The following is a 22907-nucleotide window of genomic DNA, read 5'->3' on the forward strand; positions in this document are numbered from 1 at the left end:
CCCCATAAGCGCCCCGTCACTCTTGTTTCTCCTAGCTCCTACGTCACGCCTCCTCTCCGGGAGCCGCCTGTACCTGGCTCCTTCTGATTGGCTTAGGCGCGCCCCGAATCCTTCCTGATTGGAAGCATCGACTGGGAGTCGGACGTTCTTCCTTTCGTAAGTTAGGTTGAACCTGAAACGCGGGCGAGAATTGGGGAAACTGGAATTTCCCGCGGAACTGACGGCGCTTGCTTTCCCCCTACTCGTTTTAATTCCACGCGCTCCAAAATATCCGCCATGGAGAAATCTTGGTAATGACCCATTCCCCGTAAACATCCGAGGAACACATCTGACCTGTGCCCTAATCCCTCCCCTCCTTGCCTCCGGGGGAGAATTCTGGGTAACTGATTTCTCTGGTTCCCCCAGAGGATTCTGGGTAACTAGCCATTTCCATCACCTCCCCTACCCCCGCCCCAATAGTGGGTAACTGGCCATTCTTGTTTTTTCCCCCAAAGAATACTGAGTAGCTGTATTGCAGAGGATTCTGGGAAACTGACTTCTCTTGTTCTCCTTACCTCCCAACTCTCCACCCCCAATTCGGGGAAACACTTTACCCCCCTTTACCTGGCACCCCCCGCCACCGAAGTTTCTGCTCCCTTCACCCCATGGTTTAGGACTGAATCAAACAAATGAAACCTGAAGGGAGGTGAAAAGGAAGTAAAGGATTAGGTTAGATAATGGGGTGGTGGGGGTACAGAGGGTCTAGAGGAGGAGGAAGAGGGACAATGGCACCCCCACCTCCACCCATTGCTCATCCCTCTCCTGCCTGTTTATCCCCTACCTGGCAGCTTCACCTCTTCTACCTGCCTCATCTCCCTCCTTCCCACACAACCTAGAAGACACTAAATCCCAATAGCTAGACCTACCCTAACTCAGCTACCTCTTTCCCCTTGTAGCCCATGATGTCCATTCTATACCCACTGGTGCTGTGCTGCCCTGCTGCAGGTTGGGTCTGGCATCTAAAGGGGCTGTGGCAGAGAACGGTGTGACCCAGGCCTAACTGCTGCCATCATCATCATGAACTTCGAGGGTCTGGACCCTGGACTGGCAGAGTATGCTCCGGCCATGCATTCTGCCCTGGACCCTGTTCTGGATGCCCACCTGAACCCAAGTCTGCTGCAGAATGTGGAACTGGACCCAGAGGGAGTGGCCTTGGAGGCTCTTCCCGTCCAGGAATCAGTGCACATAATGGAAGGCGTCTACTCTGAATTGCACAGTGTGGTTGCTGAAGTGGGCGTGCCTGTCTCCGTCTCCCACTTTGACTTGCACGAGGAGATGCTGTGGGTGGGGAGCCATGGGGTAAGAACTGTACCCCCTTGTGAGAGGTGAAAGGAGATGATGAAGGTCTTTTGTCTGGGTTTAGCCCAAGAACAGCAGCTTTGCAAGGAGTCAGAAGTGAGCTGAGGTGATGAGAATTAGCTGGGTCTCTTAAGCCAAGAGGAGCAGTATGTGGGGAGCAAGCGGGAGCCATAGGACACAGGGATGAGTTGCATAGCTGTTCTTTGTCAGAAGGCATCCCACTTTTACCACAATTTGCCCATCCCATGCTTTGATTAATCTTGATAACTGTACCCATCAGTCAGTTCTGTAGCCATCCAAATCCAATCTCTAATGCCCTGCCTCTGTTTCCTGTTTTTATAATGATAGAATGTTTAATGCATGTTTCTGCATGTCTTATATGGGCTATTTTGTCTTCTCTGGCTGAGTGTAATCTCTCTCAGAGCAGTTATCAATGTCGTCTTTTTTTAACTATGTATCTGTATTGCCAATATGCTATGGAGCCCAAAGGTTTTGTAAGAAATAACATGTTGTCTGTTGTTCACTAATTCGCCTTCCTTGGGATGTGAATTGTTTTTCCAATAGAAGGGATGCATTTTTTTTGTGTGTGTGTGATTGATTCAGTTCAGTAGGCAGTGCCTATTGCAATGCTAGGCACAGGGAATAGAGCTGGATTAAACATACTCCATTCCCTCAAGGAGTTTACAGGACCGTGAGAGGAAAAAAAGACATAAGTAGATAATTTCATGGTACTAAGTGACATTGTGAAAATATGTGCTGGATAATAGAGAGCATAGAAAAGGGTCAGAGACAGCTTCCAAGAGGAAGTGGCACTGAACTGAGTCTTGAAAGATGAGCAGGAGTCAGGTGAAGAAGAGGTGGAAAGACTGTCTTGGCAACAGCAACAGGATAAGAAAGATTCCAAGGTATTACACAGCATGGTGAGTACAAAGTGCAGAAACTAAAAGCAATTAGGTTTTGCTGGACAGGAAGCTGAAGCTAAAGAGGTAGACGTTTATTCATTCAGCCAGTGTTGTATGAGCATTTACTAGGTGCCAGACCTTGTCCTAGGGTCTGAGTTTGAAATAAGCAGTAAAAAAAGACAACAAAAATATGTAAACGAGTTGAGGGTGGGAAATGTTATTTTAGATAGTTCATTAGGGAAATTCTCTCTGATAAAGTTACATTTGAGTAGAGACCTGGATGCGGGCTAGGATGTCCATTTTAGGCCCATTAGAAGGGAGGGCTGGAGTCATGCATATATCTGGGGGAAGAACATTCTGGAGAACCTCATATGCTATGTTAGGAGCTTGGACTTGATCCTTTAGGCTGTTGAAGGGTTTTTATCTGGAATGACAAGGTCTGGTTTGTGTCCTAGGTGGAGTGCTGAGGTAGCAGTATAGAGTTTGATTTAAGGGGGAGGGGGCAAGGCTAGATGGAGTGAGATCAGTTTGTGTAGGCTGTTACAGTAGTTGACATAAAATATGATGAAGGCCTGAATGAAGCCCAGTAGAGATGAGAGGTGGATACACAAGAAAAAATTTGGGAAATATCAAGAGAAGGACTTAAGTTGACTTACGGCTTAGTCAACTGGGTAACCATGCTACCGTAAGGAATATAGTAAGAAGAATTGAAATGGGGAAGATGGTGAATTTAGGATGTAATGAGTTTGAGGTTCTTAGGGGATATCTAAGGAGAGATGTTTAGCAGGTATTTGGATGCATAAATGAAGCTTAGGCAGTGGCCTGGGCTAGGGGAGAATATTAGGAATCATCAGCTCTAAGGTGGATGTTATCCATGAACAACTGCCTCCTTTGCCATGAGACCAGAAGAACTGGATGGTGCCTGGCTGCCATTACTGAGCATTTTGATCAAAGATTCTATAGAAAAATCCTGATCAAATGGTGGAAAATGCAAAACAGAATTTCAGATTCTTATGGAGTCCAGACTTTCTGGAGCCATGGAGGCTTGATGAACCCTGGAAACTATTGCCCTGAGATAATTTTTAAACTTAAACCAAAATATCTTCTGAAGTCTTCTTAAAACCGAACAATAGTTTAGCTTAACTAATAAAGAATGTCTTCTTTGAGCATTATGCTCTTTTAACATCTATCTATATGGGATCAAATTTACAACAGCAACTCAAAAGATCAGATAGGATCCTTAGGGGCCAGTGAGTGTATGTTAATGGGGGAGGATTCAGAAAAGGAGGGTGAGAATCATTGTACAATGTGAAGAATGTGATCAGTGGCACTGAAATGTACATGTAGAAACATGAATTGTATGTTTTTGCTGTGTATATTCTCAATAACAAAAAATAAATTATTAAAAAAAAAAGATGATGTTAAAACCACGAGAGTGGATGAGATTACCTAGGAAGACAAATACAGTAAGAAGAGAGTGGGTTGGAAACAGCCATGTTTGAGGACTGGTCAGAAGGAGGGGAGCACATAAGGAGAAAGTATGGTCTAAGCAATAGGAAGAGATGATGTCATAAAGCCAAGGGAGGAACGAGTTTCACATTTTCTGTATTCCAGCCTGTGACCCACAGTATACACTTCCCAAAGAGCTGGTAGAGATTAAGACTTGACTGTGAAAAAAAAAAAAAAAGACTGTGAAACAAAAGAAGGCCAGCTGGCCAGTGGAGGAGTGGACCCATATCCCTGACCTTTTGAGTATTGTTCTAACCAACTGAGCCATTAGCTAACCAACAAAGTCATTGTGACGATAAAATGAGGTAGAGTTTACAAAAGTACTTTGTAAAGCTTTAAACAAAAGTAAGATAGTATTTACTATCAATGTCTTTATCACTGAGACTGACTTGTTAGCTTTATGCCTCAGTTTTAGCTAGCTAGAAAGGCCAGACAATGGAAAAAAGGCTGAGCAGTAGCAGTCCCTGATCTGTATCTGCAGTGGCCCTACCTCTCTACTTAGGGAGTGTCCTTGTCATCTTTTTGTCCCAAGCAGGGCCACGCCACTTCGTTTTTCGGCCCAGCCTTGGAGCGCTACTCATCCTTTCAGGTCAATGGCGGTGATGACATCCGGCAGATCCAGAGCATGGAGAATGGTATCCTTTTTCTCACCAAGAACAACCTCAAGTATATGGCCCGTGGGGGCCTCATTATATTTGATTACTTGTAAGTGGCTAATCAGCCCTGGACTGGGAAAGAGGGTCCCTCATAGAGTGAAGCTAAGGGTCGACAGCTCTTGAGACCCTGAGCCTTAGCCTTTTCTTTCCCCCACAGACTGGATGAGAGCGAGGATATGCACAGCCTCCTGCTGACTGACAGTAGCACTCTGCTCGTTGGTGGGCTGCAGAACCACATATTAGAGATTGATCTTAACACTGTCCAGGAGACCCAGAAGGTATAAGGCAGGGATAGGAGATGATCATGCAGGGCTTGGGGTTATTGGGGAGATGGGGTATACCTGAGTTGAGAAGGTGCCTGAGATGTGAGTATGACCTCTGTACCTTTGGTCTATGGGAAGAGTCATTTTTCTCACACTGGTTTCTCATGCTTCCCTCCCCAGTATGCAGTTGAGACACCTGGAGTGACCATCATGAGACAGACAAATCGTTTCTTCTTCTGTGGCCATACATCTGGCAAGGTGACCAAGTTCCATTTTTCCTCCCATTACAGGACTCTGTTTCATCAGAAATCTGACTGAGCTTTGCCTTTCCCTTAACTTCGAGATTATAGTTGGATTGGAGATGAGGGTTGGGAGGATTGAATTCACTTCCTACTCAGTCATGTTAAACTAGGAGATTACCTTGCGGCCTGATGTTTTCTATCTTAACTAGGTACATTAGAGGCAGAAAGGTGAACAGGAGTTCTTTTTGGGATCCCTTCCAGCTTTTGGCTTCTCTTTTTGCTTTTTCTGTGCTATAATTGCCCATATCCTGGAGCCTGAGTTTCCTTGGTAGGGATCTCATAGGATTAGGTAGGTGGCAGCTACTCTACTTGATAACAGAGTTGGCAATAACAGTTATCTTTTCTTCAGGTTTCCCTGCGAGACCTCCGTACTTTTAAAGTGGAGCATGAATTCGATGCCTTCACAGGGAGTCTGTCAGATTTTGATGTGCATGGCAACCTTTTGGCCTCCTGTGGCTTCTCCAGCCGCCTCACTGGCCTGGCCTGTGACCGTTTCCTCAAGGTGTATGATCTTCGTATGATGCGTGCCATCACACCACTTCAAGTACATGTGGATCCTGCCTTCTTGCGCTTCATCCCTACCTATACTTCTCGTCTTGCTATCATCTCCCAGTCGGGTATGAAGGGGATGTAGGATGAGGTAGGAGGGGCTGATGAGCAGTGGGAAACTAGACAGTGCCAGAAGTGCTGGGGGGAAAGTAACCTGTCAGTGGGGTCCCAGGGCCTCATTTAGGTTTGGTCAGAGATTAGAATATTATTTTCTCCTTGGGGTAGGCAAAACAACTCTAGATTTTCCCCTTGCTGGGTAGCAGACCTCCCTGTGGTTTATGGGAAGGCATCAGATGGTATTCTTTCTATCACGAGGCATGAATTTGGGGCCTATCTTGCAGAGGAGGAGTGCAGGAAGGGCATAAAAGGATGGCTGTCTTTTACCTTCCAGGGCTCAGTGGGCTTCCTCCTCTCTCCTAGGGCAGTGCCAGTTCTGTGAGCCCACAGGCCTGGCCAACCCAGCAGACATTTTCCATGTGAATCCTGTGGGACCTCTGCTGATGACGTTTGATGTGTCAGCCAGCAAGCAGGCCCTGGCCTTTGGGGATTCAGAGGGCTGTGTGCACCTCTGGACTGATTCCCCTGAGCCTTCCTTCAACCCCTACTCCCGTGAGACCGAATTTGCTTTGCCCTGTCTCGTGGACTCACTGCCTCCTCTGGACTGGAGCCAGGACCTGCTGCCTCTTTCCCTCATCCCTGTCCCACTCACCACTGACACACTGCTGTCTGACTGGCCTGCTGCCAACTCTGCTCCAGCTCCCAGGTTGTACCTCACATCTAGGCCAAAAAGAGGGAAGGGGAAAGGGCCGAGATACTAGGATTCTCTGCTAGTCCGATTGTTACTCTCCTTCTTTTCTGATTTTTGTCTACCTTCAGTATTTTTTTTCTGGACCTTTCGGGATTGGGGATTGGATGGGTGGATACCGCAACCCTTCAAGTCTTAGAATTATGCTGCATTATAGGCGAGCACCACCTGTGGACGCAGAGATTCTGCGCACCATGAAGAAGGTGGGCTTCATTGGCTATGCGCCCAACCCCCGCACCAGGCTTCGCAATCAGGTATGTTCAGAGGGGACAGGTCAACCCCTACCCCAGCCCACTGGGGTTTCTCTTATCTTTTTCCTTTTGTTTTCAGTCAGTTAGTAAAGGCTTTTGAAGTCCTGCTGAATTGAAGGTATTATGTTAGGTCCTAGAGAAGATTCAGAGACATGGAAGATAGAACCCTTACTCTTGAGAAGTTTACTGTATGGATGGTGAAGATAAGACATCCGTATCATAAAATATTGATTACATTCTATCACTAAATGCTGAAAGCAGTGTTATAGGCATTCAGTGCCAGAGGTGTATGGAGGAAAAGTGATTTTCTGGGCTGGAATGATCAGGGAAGGCATAATGAAAGAGGTGGATATTGAACTAAAGAGGCTGGATATGGGTAATAGACAGTAATGGGAGAATACTCAAGGTGATAGAACAGTGTTAGTAAAGGTCTCAAGAGGCACAGATGCAAAAGGCATTTCTGAGGGGGAGTATAAGTATACTAGCCTGAGTAGAATAGCTGTTAGTATTGGGAGGTTTTGAGAGATTAAGGTTAGAAAGGTCTAGATTGTGAAGCCTTGAGGACCACAGTGTATAGTGGAAGAAGTGATGCACTGAAAGTAGTATTCTGGGAAGATTAGTTTGGTAGTGGTGTGCTGGACACAGTGAATGTAGGGGGGTCCAGTGTAGAGGTCATCACAGTTGTCCAGCTGTGAGATGTGATGAAGTAGAGTGATGGCAGTGGGAATAAAAAGGAAGCAGTGGATGCTGAAAACACTATGGAAATAGAAGGTTCAGGACTTGGTGACTCTTTTAATGTTGGGATAAAAGTAGGGGAAAGCCAGAGATGATTAAGACATCCAATAAGGTTACCTTTTTTAAAAAACCCTAGATTCCTTACCGACTTAAGGAGTTGGACAGTGAATTTGACAGTTTCAGCCAGGTCACTGAGTCACCGATAGGGCGGGAAGAGGAGCCACATCTCCACATGGTCTCTAAGAAATACCGCAAGGTGCTGGGGGACACCAGGATGGGGGCCCTGTGGGATGTGGGAAAAGGTGCCTGGGGAAGGGGATCGTATGAGAAAGGTTGAAGGACTCGGTCGAGAGGCTCCCAAACACTACCCTGGATCCAGGAGGGAGGTTCTGTGGAAGGTTATGGCTACTGGGAAGATTTGGGGGGAACTTTGAGGGTATCTTCACTCCTGCTCGGACTGCTTCTACTTCAGGTGACTATCAAATACTCCAAGCTAGGGCTGGAAGATTTTGACTTCAAACACTACAATAAGACCCTGTTCGCTGGATTAGAGCCCCACATCCCTAATGCCTACTGTAATTGCATGATCCAGGTAAGTAAGGGTGGGGTATTCCTAAGACTTGAACATGTGTACTGCCTTTCATCTTCCCTGTGGCCCCACAACATCTACCCTTTTTCTAGGTCTTCTCAACCAAGCCCGCTTTACCATGGCCACCAGTACCATTCTTCCTTCCCCACAACCTCATGTCTCTTATGTGAGCTCCACTTCTTCAGTGGACTCCTGCTTCAGTGGACATCAGCTTTCTTAACCTCCCATCTCTCCTCCTTTCCATCCCAGTTTCCTGAATCAGCTCTCCTGCTCTTCCTTCCAGGTACTCTATTTCCTAGAGCCTGTTCGCTGTCTAATCCAGAACCACCTTTGCCAAAAGGAGTTCTGCCTGGCATGTGAGCTGGGCTTCCTCTTCCATATGTTGGATCTCTCTCGTGGTGACCCTTGCCAGGTCAGTGCCTGGAGACCAGGGATATTTTAAATGGAAGGGAAGGGAAGGTAGACAGTTGGCAGGGATATCGCTGTGCAAAGGGCTACAAGAGAGAAAATAACTCCTTCCCACCAACATACTTCCTGGGTTCCAGGGCAGTAATTTTCTTCGGGCATTCCGCACCATTCCTGAGGCCTCAGCCCTTGGTCTGATCCTGGCGGACTCGGATGAGGCTTCAGGCAAGGGCAGTCTGGCCAGGCTCATCCAGAGGTGGAATCGTTTCATTCTCACTCAACTGCATCAGGATATGCAGGAGCTGGAAGTTCCCCAGGCTTATCGGGGTGCTGGAGGCAGGTATGGAATTGGGACAGTAGTAGTTAGAGTTACCAGGACAAGCCCCTCCGTGACTGAACCGGTCTCCTGACTCCCTCAGTGTGCATATATCGCTCTCCCCACCCTTAGCAGCTTTTGTTCATCGGGGGACTCTGTCATTGGCCAGCTGTTCAGCTGTGAGATGGAGAACTGCAGCCTCTGCCGCTGTGGCAGTGAGACCGTGCGAGCCTCCTCCACCCTGCTCTTCACGCTGTCCTACCCTGAGGGTAGCAATGGTGGTATACCCTGCACCTGGGTTGGGAACCCTCCTGTAACATCAGGGAGGGGGCATTGGGGGACTAACTGTGGGCAGAGGGGAGAACCTAGAGTGAAATATCCGGTTTCCTCTCAGATAAAACCGGAAAGAACTATGACTTTGCTCAGGTACTAAAGCGAAGCATCTGCCTGGAGCAGAATACACAGGCCTGGTGTGACAATTGTGAAAAGTATCAGCCCACGGTGAGTTGACTCTTGCACTGAACAAGAGCCTTGCCAGGGTTGGGGACTCAGCCACGGTCTCATCTGGGGCTGCCTGTGTCAGCACTGCCATCCAGGGATCTATGGGGAGTGGGAGGAACCCTGGTTTGAGGATGCAGACCCATATTTTACTGTTCCTGTTCAGGTTTCTTTCCCTCCGGGCTCCCTGCCATTCCTTGTTTATTTTGTCTGCTCAGATTCAGACCCGCAATATCCGCCATCTGCCAGATATTCTTGTTATCAATTGTGAGGTGAACAGCTCAAAAGAGGCTGATTTCTGGAGGATGCAGGCTGAGGTGAGAACTGGGGCTGGAAACAGGGCTTTTAGGAATAGCTTTTAGTTTTTTTCTCCCCTCTGATCTCCATATATGATTATGTTTCTTGAGGAATCAGATGTTTTCTCCTTTGTGTTCAGTTTGCCTTCAAGATGGCAATAAAGAAGCATGGTGGCGAAATCTCCAAGAACAAGGAATTTGCTTTGGCAGATTGGTAGGTACTGCCTTGGGAGTTGTCAACGGATTGAACTGGCCAGTGGCTTCAGTTGTCACTGGCTAGATCTCTTCACAACCAATTTCTCATTCCTCTGTCCTATAGGAAGGAACTAGGGAGTCCAGACGGCATACTGATATGTCCCTCCATTGAGGAGTTGAAGAATGTCTGGCTTCCTTTCTCTATTCGCATGAAGATGACCAAGAACAAAGGGCTGGATGTTTGCAATTGGACTGATGGGGATGAGGTGCAGGTTGTTGAAAAACTGGGAAGAAAAGGGGGAGTAAGGAAGAGAAGGTGGGGGCAGAAGTTGAAGCAGGCCAGGGGACTTTATAGAGGGAAAGGGGAGGGAGTAAGGCCTAATACTTACAGTTGTGGGGTTTTCCAGAGTGACTCAGGTCAATGTTTGAAGTCATAGATGAGCTAGGATGGAGATAACCCACCTTAGTCCCTCAGCCCCTATACCCCGAATTCCCTGTCCTCTTTCCCCATTCCCCTTCCTTCCTCATCCTTAAACTTAGCTTAGCAGCCTGGGTACCCCCCTCACAGTGGGGCCCAGCCAGGGCAGAGGAGGAGCATGGTGTCTATGTGTATGACCTGATGGCTACTGTGGTACACATCCTGGACTCACGCACAGGGGGCAGCCTGGTGGCTCACATCAAAGTTGGAGAGACCTACCACCAGCGCAAGGAGGTAAGTGAGGTGGTACAGGGTGGGGACCCTTCTGGTGATGGCCGCAGTGGAGTCCCAGGTCTGTCCCAGTCTTAAGCCTGAACCAGAGCAGTCCAGCCATCACTTTGGAACCAGTCCTTCTCTGTACCTCCACAGGGCGTTACTCACCAGCAGTGGTATCTCTTCAATGACTTCCTTATCGAACCCATTGATAAGGTTAGTTACGACACGTTCTATTCATCCGGTCCTTCCATCTTCAATTTTTCTAGCATCCTCACCCTCAGGGCCCTAGGGAATACCAGGCAGAATCAGGGGGAGGGATGTGTCCCCAGGAATAAACCATTAGCAGAGTCTTATCCTCTGTCTGATTTGGGAACAAAGGAGTATATACATAAGCCACAAGGGTTTTTTCTCTTCTCTAGCATGAAGCTGTGCAGTTTGACATGAATTGGAAAGTCCCTGCTATCCTTTATTATGTCAAGAGGAATCTTAATTCCAGATACAACCTGAACAGTAAGTGGTGCAGAATAGCCCAAGGGTATGGGCAGTTTAGATGGATCTTTGGGAAGATATCTTAGAAACAGCTTGTTAGGATTAGGATTGGTAACTAGTGTTAATATCTGCAGGGATATTACAGAATAAAGAGATTCTAAAAAAGCTAAACTAAGTAGATTCCACCTTAACAGGCTTTAACTTTAGAAGCTAGAGATCCTGAGGGCAACATGGGAAAGGGGGCATGGGGGATATAAGGGGATGGAACAACTCATTGAAGTGTGGTCAAAATGGCTAAGTTTATGACTTCGAGTCTAACCATTCCAAGCTTTCTTATCACCAAGTGAAGATTTCTTCTTTCTTTGGAGATGAACTTGTTATTAAGTGCCTTTTTGGTGCCTTCAAAGTATAAAGTTTCTGTGTAAACTTATTTTTCTGGATTTTCTAAGCTAAGGCCCACAGTGAAAATTTTACTCTTTCCTCTTAGCTGATTTCTTGATAATTTTCTGATTTGACTTATCTACCTGCTCCATTCATTAGACATCATCTTATTTACCTATGTGCTTTGATTATTGAGGGATCACAGTATAGACCCAAAGTCTCTGACCAGTCAACCTGGGCTTCCCTTCCCTGGTTACTTCCCTGTGCCCAGGCAACTGTCCTCTGCCTTTCCTCTTTTAGTCAAGAACCCTATTGAGCCGAATGTTCTGTTGGCTGAAGCCTCATTGGCACGGAAACAGCGGAAGACACATACTACCTTCATTCCGCTGATGCTGAATGAGATGCCACAGGTTGGGGACCTGGTGGGCCTGGATGCTGAGTTTGTCACCCTTAACGAGGTAACCAAGATGAGAAGGATGGGGCGTTGGAGCAGAACTCAGAGGATGTTAAGAATTGCAGGCATTTCTTTGATTTCCTTATTAACTCTTCTCATGTAGGAGGAAGCAGAGTTGCGCAGTGATGGCACCAAGTCTACCATTAAACCAAGCCAGATGTCAGTAGCGAGGATTACCTGTGTTCGGGGCCAGGGACCCAATGAGGGTATCCCCTTCATTGATGACTACATATCTACACAGGAGCAGGTATTAGGATATGGGGTATAAGTGTGGCAGACGTTATGCTTTTGTAAAGTGGTTTAGAACCCAGGGGGAGACTGATAGGGGGAGATTCTGCACCTCACTTTCTGGGTGACTTGTCCGTTTCTCTGTCCCTAGGTGGTGGATTACTTGACTCAATACTCAGGGATAAAGCCAGGAGACCTTGATGCCAAGATTTCTTCCAAGCACCTCACAACTCTCAAGTCTACCTACTTAAAGCTCCGTTTTCTGATAGACATTGGAGTCAAATTTGTGGGTCATGGTCTACAAAAGGACTTCCGGGTCATCAACCTCATGGTTCGTGCGGAGTTCTTTTAAGAGTCTTTGAGGGTGGCCCCTCAGGGTATAGAATTGAGCTTTTGGAGAATGAGAAATTATGGATCCCCTGCCCTCAGCCTCCCCTCTTTTATTTTTGCCAGGTGCCCAAGGACCAAGTCCTTGACACCGTTTACCTGTTCCATATGCCCCGAAAACGAATGATTTCCCTGAGATTTCTTGCTTGGTACTTTCTGGGTGAGTTCTACCTTGTGAGGCCCCTGTGATGCTCATAAAGAACAGGAAAACATGTTGGGGGGCCAAGGTGGAGCAGGGGATAGCCTGAGTTAATGGTGAGAGTTACCGTGCAGAGGTGTTTGATGCTTTCCCTTAAGGGCAGTCAGGTTTTTTACTGTTGTTTTCTGGGAGTCAGGAGTAGGGATGGAGGAACAGGTTCCTACCTCCCTTTGCTAGGTCCCAAACTCTTTCACTTCTACTTCTGCTAGACCTGAAGATTCAAGGGGAGACCCATGACAGTATTGAGGATGCCCGCACAGCCCTTCAGCTGTACCGAAAGTATCTGGAGCTGAGCAAGAATGGCACTGAGCCTGAGTCCTTCCACAAAGTGCTCAAGGGTCTTTACGAGAAGGGCCGAAAGATGGACTGGAAAGTGCCCGAGCCTGAGGGCCAGACAAGTCCCAAGAGTAAGCCCTGGGATGGGACAGGGGAAATTGGACTGGGTAGGTTTGATTTCATATGTGGGGATTATGCCCACAATAATGAGGATGATGATGATACCATCTCTACCTTATATCTGTAAAGCATTTAACAGTTTACAAAATACTTAATTCTCTCAACGATCAGTGAAATAGACTTTATTATTGAAACTCTCCATAGGTCTTACAACCTCCTCTTACCCAATTCTGAAATATTTGGGACAGGTCCATACTCTCTTTTCTCTTTGCATTTTGCCTCATAAGAAACATCCCAGGTGCTTTTTCTTCATAGACCTTAAGGGTCATGCTTTTGGTTTTGTCTCCAACAGATGCAGCTGTCTTCTCCTCAGTGCTAGCGCTCTGACCCACCATCTCTCAACAAACCAATCCCTCTCCCTGCAGTGCTCTGTGGCCCCAGAACTGGGAGATGGTTTCCCAAGTTGGCTATACCCTGTCTGCTTCCAGACATGGACCCGATTCACAGGGTTTACAGTTGGTGCTATAAAAAGAACTGGAATGCAGCAGAATTGTTGTGAAGGGTTTAGAAGCCTTCTTCATCCTTTGTAAAATAGTGGACCAGAAACAGTCGAGAACTGACCCAGATGGAAAGTAATTGGTATCTTAGTATCCTGTGTAATTAATACCCAAATTAAGAAGATCCTGAAACCAAAACTGTAGGTTCCCAGCTGGCTGGGGACTGAAGTCCTGAACAGTGACAGAGGATACAGCAGTAGCTCAAGCTTTGAGCGGGACTTTGCCCAAGCCTGTTTGAGGGATACCTGAAGGAGCCAGCATGTACAGTCTTAATGGCTCAGGCAGACCAGTGTTGCCAACAGCACCATTACCAAAAAGGCATTTGGGTCTTGGACAAAGCTTGGCTGCTGGCTTCCTGCTGACAGCTAAGAAGCATCTGTCTTCCATCCACTCTCCTGTCCCAAGTTTTGTTTTCTTAAAATTTTAAAATTTTGTTTTAAACTGCATGTTTTATAAAATAAAAACAAAAATATTATTGTCTATCATTTATTCCAGTAGAGAGCTGCTAGTGTGTGGTTCTCTGACCAGCCTTCCTCTCCTGTTTTCTTTGTGTTGCCTTCCTATTAGGACTGGAAGAACGAAGGTTGTGTTCAAATTCTCACCTTAAAATGAAGGTAAAGCTCTGGAGTACAAAATTATGGATATGGAAGGAAATAACTCTCTCTTTCCTGGACAATGTTAGGTCTTTGCTGTAGCTGCCTGTGGTTGGATTCTTTTAAGACACGCAGTACGGTTTCCCCGTTGTTAAAGGGCAGTCGGGAAGCTGACAAACTACAGGTCCCAGGATATCTTAAGACCTGTAGCTACTGACAAAAGATCTGTTTGGTGCCGCGGTGCTTCCTGGGAGATGGAGTTCTTCGTGTCTTAAAACCCAGGTTTCTCACCAGTTAGCCGTGCACCTTTCCTGTTGAACGTCTTACCCCACCTAGACTTGACACACACTTCCGCCTGAGCGTCCCCATACACCACGTCCAGACTCTGCCTTTGCTTCTGGCCACTCCTACTCTCCGGCCGACCCTTCGTGGTCACGTGGAGCTGCTCGCCACGCAAGTCTGGGTCCTTCTGAAAGCGGCCGGGGTCCTCGCTCTCTCGAGCTGCTCCTACGGTGCCTGTTCGCGCGAAAACTTGGAGGGCCTGGTTTGGGTTCGGTCTGGTGTATGGCTCGCCCGGCAGCACACCGGAGCCCTGCTTAGGCGCGCAGTTAGTGTGCGGGGAGCTGGGTCAGGCAGCCGCCGCGGCACCGCGTGCCTGGAAAGCGCTTTAGCACTCTGGAGAAGCCGGGACAGCTCCTCTCCCCCCGCAGCCAGGTGCTAGAGTCGAAGCCGGCGAGGCTACGGTGGGAGTCCGGCGGTCTTCCAGCACCTGGGCCACGGCGGCGGCCCTGGGAGCAGAGGTGGGACCAATGCGGTGGTGGAGGTGCTGGCGCTGGGGCTTCGGGATGGACTGGAGCGAAGGCCATGGCAGAGTCCTTAGGAAGGGGGCTGGTCCACACGGGAGATAACTTCTAGGCTGCAGGAGAGCGATTCAGTGTTCTTCAGTGCCGGGTCCAAAGGGGCCCTAGTTGCTGAGTGCTCTCCTCGCCGGCCAGCTGCCTCGCTGCCTCACCGGTCTTGGTGTGACTGAAGGTTCCTCGCTTGCAGCTCCTTTGTGCTTGGCGTCCTCGCTTAATTGTCAGCCTCCATCCTGTAGCTGCCGCATAGCCCTGTGAGCCCTAGACATCCGATGTTAAAGTACAACATCTAGGGCCTCACCTGTCGACAAAAACATAGTTTCTGGGGCTGAGCCCTGTCCCCACTCACCGCTGGGGGCGGGGGATGGAGACGCTTTGTGTTCGGGTCATTTCCTGGAAAGTAGAGCTGGGGTCACACCGAGACCTTTGAATATCTTGAGATTGGGTCGGGATGGAGACGGGAAGGAAATGGAGTTGCTCCTCACACCATCTATGCGTTGTTCCCATCCCACCCAAACCCAGGTGGAGCGACCCAGTGACTCTGAAGATGAAAGGCTGGGTTTGGCTGGCCCTTCTTCTGGGGTCCCTGCTGGGAACTGCATGGGCTCGGAGGAGCCAGGATCTACACTGTGGAGGTAAAGGCACAACAAGAAGTGGGAGGAAGGATGGTGAGGAAGATAGAGCCTTGAGAGGACATGAGATCCAAGCAATGGGAGAAGGCTGGATCAGAATCCCAGAGTTGATCCCAGCCCCCATCCCTCTCTTTACCCTGTCCCCATTCTCTTTTGCACCAGCTTGCAGGGCTCTGGTGGATGAACTGGAGTGGGAAATTGCTCAGGTGGATCCCAAGAAGACCATTCAGATGGGGTCTTTCCGGATCAATCCAGATGGCAGCCAGTCAGTGGTGGAGGTAACTGCTCTCCCAAATAAAGTAGCTCACCCTGGTTTTGAATGAGAATTCGACTAGTTAGAAAAGACCTTGATTTAATAGAAATGAAGAAACTATTGATCCAGGGAGCTGTCTAAAAGATCAGGCTCTGTCCCATTTGGAAGAGGCTCGAGGCCTATTCCTCATGCACTTGTTTCCCAGCTCCAAACCTTAATACTTTTGTTTCTGTTTTAAAGGTTGTCAGTAGATGGGGAACCCTGACCAATCCCCTTCTCCATGTACTTAATCTATATGAGTCATCATGTTCTTGCTCTAGCAGTATCATACAGTCATTCAAAAAAGAAATAGGCCTATCTTTGTAATTAGGAAATTTAGTTTGAAATACAACACACACATACACAAAGTTGTAGTTAGTGAACAATATATAAAGAAAGGTTGTGAAATGCTTGAATAGTTATTAACCTCAGAGCTTACACTACCTCTAAAAAAAAAAACCAAACCCATCGCTGTTGAGTTGATTCAGACTGATAGCGACACTATAAAACCCAGTGCCCTCGAGTCGATTCCGACTCATAGCGACCCTATAGGACGGAGCAGAACTGCCCCATAGAGTTTCCAAGGAGCGCCTGGCGGATTCGAACTGCCAATCCTTTGGTTAGCAGCCGTAGCACTTAACACTATACACTACCTCTAATGCTGTTTCATTGAGGACAGATATTAATCTCATTTTAATATAAAGAAATAGTATTACCTAACAGAGCACATAGTTGACTAGAGTTAATCAAAGAGATCTCTTTTGATCTATAATTTGGAGCTAATGATACCTATCTTTTTTTTTAAGACCATATACCTGAAAGTACTTTGCAACTATATAAATAAACTATACTGTTTTTAATTAGGGAAGGCTTTTTAGAATAGGTTGGTTGAGCTAGATTTGGAAGGAAAGTAAGGGTATAAATTACTAAAGTATAAAGGAAGAAGATAGTGACCCAAGGCTGAGGATATTTCTAGGTGCCTTATGCCCGCTCAGAGGCCCACCTCACAGAGCTGCTAGAAGAGGTGTGTGACCGAATGAAGGAATACGGGGAACAGATTGACCCTTCCACCCACCGCAAGAACTACGTACGTGTAGTGGGCCGGAGTGGAGAATCCAGTGAGCTGGACCTACAGGGCATCCGAATTGATTCAGACATCAGTGGCACCCTCAAGTTTGCGGTGAGCTATGGGGAGTGGGTAGCTGGTTTTTGCAGTTAAGGGGTTTGTCAGAGGGCCCAAGAAAGCTGGGTTAATGTCCCTGTTCTCCTTTCTGGAGACTGAGGCAATAGGCCTTTTCCTGCTGTCCTGTCTCACCCATTTCTCCCTTGGATTGGCAGTGTGAGAGCATCGTGGAGGAATATGAGGATGAGCTTATTGAATTCTTTTCCCGAGAGGCTGACAATGTTAAAGACAAACTTTGTAGTAAGCGAACAGGTGAGCTACCCCCACTTCACCCCTTGTACTGACAATCCTATAGAACCTGGCACACTCCCTAGCCCCTCAGAAACTCTATGATATTGGCCCAAGGGCTGGCTTCCATTTCCCTTGGCTTAAGGACTTGGGTTATCCCTCTTTTCTCTTCCTGTCAGCTTTCAGAATTTGTGGCTCCCTGACCTAACATATAAGTGAGGGGGGTGGTGGGGATGTTATGTCACATACAAGCATATGTCTGAGGAATGGTGGTTGGTATGCTGGATGGTTTTGGGTATTTTCTTGATAGTATCCATACTTCAGTATGAGAGTGGCATTTTCCTTCAAATTGTTGTGTGCCTGTTTTAGATCTATGCGACCATGCCCTGCACATATCTCATGATGAGCTATGAACCACTGGAGCGACTCAGATGGACAGGCTTGATGGATCACCCCCAGGAGGGGAAGAGCGTGGCAATATCTTTTATATTATGTTTTTACTGAAATGAACTGGAAAAACATGAAACCAAAAGTATAAACTGTCTTGTCTTTTCATGCCTGAATTGACCCTTACTTTATTAGACTTAAAAGATAGGGGATTCTAGACAGGAGAGAAAAGGGAGGGGAAGGAAGAACTTTCAGGTTGGTATAGAACAAAAGTGGGAGGAGCCTGAACCTTTAATTCTTACATCTTCCCAGATTCCTACTCCATTCATAAACTAGATAGGCATTTATTCAGTGCCTACTTAATACCTTATGTTTAGTGTCTAATTGTGGAAAGAAGAGGAATGTCTGTGAATAACCAAGGGAATACATGTATATGGTGATAGAGGATTCTAGAAATTCCCTATATTCATGCTGATGAAACGTAAAGATAGGGCTTGATCTTGAAGGAAATAATGGACATAAATTACTCTTCCCTTCCCGCCCTTCCAGATGTAGGGAACAGCAAGAGCAGAGACAGGAAGGGGAAAATGGATGTGACCAACTCAGCTGGAAAGTAAGGGTTTTATCGGATAGGGAGAGATGAGGTAAGAAATGTTATTTAATGAAAGGCCTTGCTTACTGGCCTAAGCTTTTCAATTTGATGCCAATGGCAACAATAAAGTATGTCTTTCTCATCTCTATCAGTAGCCCACTGTCAATCTGAACTATTTAAGTCTGTTCTACTTTCTGTGTGTAGAGAATGTGTACTGGGACATAGGAATAAAAACCTAAATGATACCTTCTTCTGAGAGCTGCTTAAAAACCCTGGTGCTGAGGTATGGCTGTCCCAGGGTTTGCAATAGAATGTCTATCCCAGGAATGCCTCTGGGAGAGAACGCCTGGATAGACATTTTAAAGACTTTTTTTAATTACTGAATTTTAGACTCTAAAGGGACCATGAAGGTCATCTAGTTCACCTCTGTCCATTTTACAGATGAAGAAACAGGCTCAAAGAAGCCACAGGTCCTAAAGTTCTATATTTAGTGGCAAAACTGGGTTTATAAGCTAACTTTCCCAAGTGCCAGTCTTTATCTATTATAGCCATAGATAGCTTCTACTTTTTTCTCTTAATAATACTTTGCCCTAAGCATGGCACACAGAATGGATGTATTCAACAAAGCTGTCCTGTACCACAAATCCCTATGAAAACTAGCATATTACCTAGCTAAGAGCATGCATACTGAAGCTAGCTGACTACTAAACTCAGGGCCTGGTGGATCTTCTCTCATCAACCATAAGAAATGCTGTATCAGGTCAAATCCGGTTTCTAGACCAGCTGTTACTAACTCTTTTTTTCCTTTTATGATGCCCTTGAGTAATGTTCACATGCTTCCTACCGCTTGAGTATACCCAGGGATCTGTCCATCGCCAGCCTGGCATCTGAACACTCCTTTCTCTTCCATCAAAAGCTTATCAGAACTGTAAGTGCACTCTTCTAGGCAACTTGAAGCTGTTTAATTTATAAAAATGCAAATTATTCACCAATTTTAATAAAATGAATGTTAATTGGTAACAAATCACTTGTGATGTACCTCACTAGTTTGTCAGGGTACAGCTATTAAGAACTCTCCAGGGTGAGATTCTTTGTCATTGATAATATAGGAGTGTGTCCTACATAAGAAAGGGTGGACATTATCCTCTAGGACCTAAGCATCAAAAGGTTAGGAGGATACACTTTGAACACTTCTTAATTCCTATCACAGGTTACCATAAGGAATTTTCCGTGAGTTATTTGAACTCTTCTGGAAGCTCACTATAACATAAATCATTCTAACTCAGTATTTGGTAAAGCATATACTCTTAACCTTGCGAATTTGGTTACACCTTAAACTTTAGGTGTCTTCTAAATCAATATATCAGTAAAACGTTAGGCCTTGGAATAAACATTCCCAAGGACAGCATTATGTGTTAATATAGTCCTTTAAAAATAAAGTTTAGAGGACTTTTGCTGTTCAGAAAGGATTCACAGTAGGGGCAAAATTCCTTTTAATACAAGACGGCGACAAATAGCAAGGCAACTAATATACGTTGAATACCTGTATAACAAGCACATTCACATTCTCATTTAATCTTTACTGTTCTAATAGATAGATGTTATTTCTATTGTAGGTCTCTGGGTGGAGCCCTGGTAGCGCAGTGGTTAAAGCGCTAGGCTAACTGAAAGGTTGACAGTTCAAACCCGCTAGCTGTTCTGTGGGCAAAAGATGTGGCAGTCTGCTTTCATAAAGATTTACAGCCTTAGAGACCCCAAATTCTCATAAAAAGACCAGACTTAATGGTTTGACTGAGACCAGAAGAATCCCGGCAGTCATGGTCCCCAAACCTTCTGTTGGCCCAGGACAGGAACCATTCCCAAAGACTACTCATCAGACATGGAAGGGACTGGACAATGGGTAGGAGAGAGATGCTGATGAAGAGTGAGCTACTTGTATCAGGTCGACACTTGAGACTGTGTTGGCATCTCCTGTCTAGAGGGGAGATGGGAGGGTAGAGAGTGTTAGAAACTAGCAAAACGGCCACGAAAGGAGAGACTGGAAGAAGGGAGCGGGCTGACTCATTAGGGGGAGAGTAAATGGGAGTATGTAGTAAGGTGTAATTATATGTGACAGACTGACTTGATTTGTAAACTTTCACTTAAAGCACAATAAAAATTATAAAAAAAAAAAAAAGATTTACAGCCTTAGAAACCCTATGGAGCAATTCTACTCTGTCCTATAGGGTTGCTATGAGTCAGATCAACTTGTTGGCAGTGGTGGGGTTTTTTGGGGTGGCAAAAATGGTTACGTACTTGTCTACTAGCCAAAACGTTGGCGGTAAGAACCAGGGGTGGATTATCCAATAGGTAAGGTAAGCATGGTGCTTACATTGCTTACCAGATCATCTGTAGTGGACAATTTCACATTTTTTCACATCATCAAAGATTCTGCTTCTAGGTATGTGTAGCATCTGTCTCTCTCCCAACCCCACAGCACCTTCCCGCAGAATCAAAGCCTCTTTTCAAATCCTCACTAATGGGTGAATGACCCAGTAAACAAGGTAAGCATGGGCTTACTTGTGCTTACTTACTAATCTGTAGTGAACAACTTCACATCTTTGATGTGGTGAAACTCATATGAAGTGGTTCACTACAGATGATCTAGTAAGCAAGGTAAACACCGTGCTCACCTTGCCTATTGGATAATCTGCTCCTGGTTTGAACCTACCAAGAGGCCTCGGAAGACAGGCCTTGCTATCTGCTTCTAAAAGATCACAGCCTTGAAAACCTTATGGAGTGGTTTTACCCTATACACGTGGGGTTGCCATAAGTTGGCATCAACTCTACGGCAACTAACAACAACATTCCTATTTTACAGGTGAAGAAACTAAGCTCAGAGAGGTCAAGTTTCTTGCTAGTCAGCAGGGAGCTAAAGCTTCAGCCCCAGTGATCATCTTAATCCTAGGTCAGTGGTCTTTCTGCTACATCTCACTTCATGTAGTGGAGTCTCCGTGTGATCTCCAGTGGCTGTGTAAAGTAGTACTTTTCTTTGAAAACCATCTCCAAGTTTGAAGGCATGCCCTCTAATTCTAGTATTCTGTAGTGAAAAATTATATCCTCTTCAACCGTGTTTCCAAACTGGTTGTTCTTGTAAGAAGCCCATTCTATCTCTCTGGTCATTTTAGGTGCTAATCATGAAAAAAGTCCTCTTCATTATGCATTCTAGGGATCACCATTTATCATGTATTTCAGGTATAAAGGTTTTACAGATGATTAAGCCTATAGTTTTGGAAGAAGTACAGCCAGAATGCTCCTTAGAAAGGAGGATGGCAGGACTTCCTCTTACGTACTTTGGACATACTATCAGGAGAGACCAGTCCCTGGAGAAGGACATCGTGCTTGGTAAAGTACAGGGTCAGCAAAAAAGAGGAAGACCCTCAACAAGATGGATTGACACTGTAACTGCAACAACGGGCTTAAACATAGCAATGATCGTGAGGATGGCGCAGGACCAGGCAGTGTTTTGTTTTGTATATAGGGCCGCTATGAGTTGGAATCAACTCAACAGCACCTCGCAACAAGACTATAGTTCCTTATCTTTTAAAATATCTTTAAATATAGGAACATATAAAGCTGATGTCCCTAGGAGACAATGACTCAAAATCCCCTTTCTGAGTTGCAGCTTTTAAGTCACAGTCTCTCGTATAAAAAGTACAGCTTAGCAGTTAAGATACAGGCTCTGAAGTGAGGCAGACCTCAGTCTGAATTCTAGTAATGCCAATTATGAGCTATGTGACCCTAGGCAGGATACTTTATCTAAGCCTTGGTATCCTCCTTTTTAAAGATACTATTATCACCTATATCCCTTAGAATTGCTGTGAGGACTAATGAAGACATGCATATGCCACATTTAGGTAGTATTTGGTAACAGTAAGTACTCAATAAATTTTAGCTATTAAATGCAGGTGTTTAGGTTACTGGTATGGACAGTTTACCAAACCAAAAAACCAAAACCACTGCTGTCAAGTTGACTCTGACTCATAGCGACCCTATAGGATGCAACAGAACTGCCCCATAGGGTTTCCAAGGCTGTAATCTTTATAGAAGCAGACTGCCACATTTTTCGCCAGTGGAGCGGCTGGTGGGCTCAAACCACTGACCTTTTAGTTGGCAACTGAGCCCTTCAGTGCGCAACATGGGCTTCTATGTGGACAGTTTTAACAAAACCCACTGCCGTCAAGCTGATTCTCACGGCAACCCTATAGAACTGAGTAGAACTGCTGTATATGGTTCCCAAGGAGTGGCTGGTGGATCCCAACTGCCAACCTTTTGGTTAGCAGCTGAGCTCTTAACCACTAAGCCACCAGGGCTCCTGGTGGAGTTTGAGTTTAAAGTTAGCTACAGTCTCCTATTTGTTCTTGGCCACAAGGGGGCACCATTGTCCCTGTCCATTTTAAAAAGGTCCTCCCAAGGTCATGATAACCTCAATACTCAGCCTTCTGTCTCTTGCCGCTTCCAGTTCCGAGACACTTAGTTGTATTTGGACCTAGAGCTCACTTGGATGCTTTATTCATTCCAATCTTTCCCCATTCTCTCCCCACCTCTCCAGGTCTCATCCATATTTAGAAAGAGATTCTAAGCCAGCTCCTGGGAGATCTCCTTTAGCCCCTTTGGTGCCTGGGCTTTCCCACTGGCCTTAAAGCAGTGGGTATCAGGATTCGACAACTTTCAAAAAGTCCATAAAGTGTTCATGACACTAGGCTCCAG

At 46.1% G+C, this 22907-nt stretch overlaps 2 protein-coding genes across 10 annotated transcripts; both read left to right on the plus strand.

Moving 5' to 3' along the window:
- Window positions 1-22: 22 nt before the first annotated feature.
- Window positions 23-14180, plus strand: PAN2 (poly(A) specific ribonuclease subunit PAN2). 8 transcript variants are annotated; one of them, XM_064284056.1, is made up of 26 exons: window positions 23-290; window positions 936-1338; window positions 4285-4454; window positions 4563-4683; window positions 4849-4926; window positions 5320-5587; window positions 5940-6282; window positions 6482-6578; window positions 7447-7566; window positions 7783-7902; window positions 8183-8311; window positions 8445-8644; window positions 8753-8901; window positions 9015-9121; window positions 9337-9435; window positions 9555-9628; window positions 9734-9881; window positions 10178-10321; window positions 10457-10516; window positions 10723-10813; window positions 11474-11631; window positions 11731-11874; window positions 12007-12186; window positions 12309-12402; window positions 12651-12848; window positions 13190-14180. In XM_064284056.1, the coding sequence occupies exons 2-26, from the start codon at window positions 1057-1059 to the stop codon at window positions 13222-13224; spliced, it is 3609 nt and encodes a 1202-aa protein (XP_064140126.1). In that variant the 5' UTR covers window positions 23-290; window positions 936-1056; the 3' UTR covers window positions 13225-14180. The 8 variants fall into 8 exon arrangements, with proteins under 8 accessions (XP_064140126.1, XP_064140130.1, XP_064140127.1 ...); XM_064284060.1 differs by having other exon boundaries at window positions 9734-9875; XM_064284057.1 differs by having other exon boundaries at window positions 8753-8898.
- Window positions 14181-14383: 203 nt separating this feature from the next.
- On the plus strand, window positions 14384-17742 carry CNPY2 (canopy FGF signaling regulator 2). 2 transcript variants are annotated; one of them, XM_010597999.3, is made up of 6 exons: window positions 14384-14499; window positions 15367-15479; window positions 15639-15754; window positions 16745-16948; window positions 17107-17203; window positions 17549-17742. In XM_010597999.3, the coding sequence occupies exons 2-6, from the start codon at window positions 15392-15394 to the stop codon at window positions 17590-17592; spliced, it is 549 nt and encodes a 182-aa protein (XP_010596301.1). In that variant the 5' UTR covers window positions 14384-14499; window positions 15367-15391; the 3' UTR covers window positions 17593-17742. The 2 variants fall into 2 exon arrangements, with proteins under 2 accessions (XP_010596301.1, XP_003405178.1); XM_003405130.4 differs by lacking the exon at window positions 14384-14499 and adding an exon at window positions 14563-14787.
- Window positions 17743-22907: the final 5165 nt, after the last annotated feature.

Source organism: Loxodonta africana, chromosome 4 (assembly GCF_030014295.1).
Source record: "Loxodonta africana isolate mLoxAfr1 chromosome 4, mLoxAfr1.hap2, whole genome shotgun sequence".
Lineage (NCBI taxonomy): Eukaryota > Metazoa > Chordata > Mammalia > Proboscidea > Elephantidae > Loxodonta > Loxodonta africana.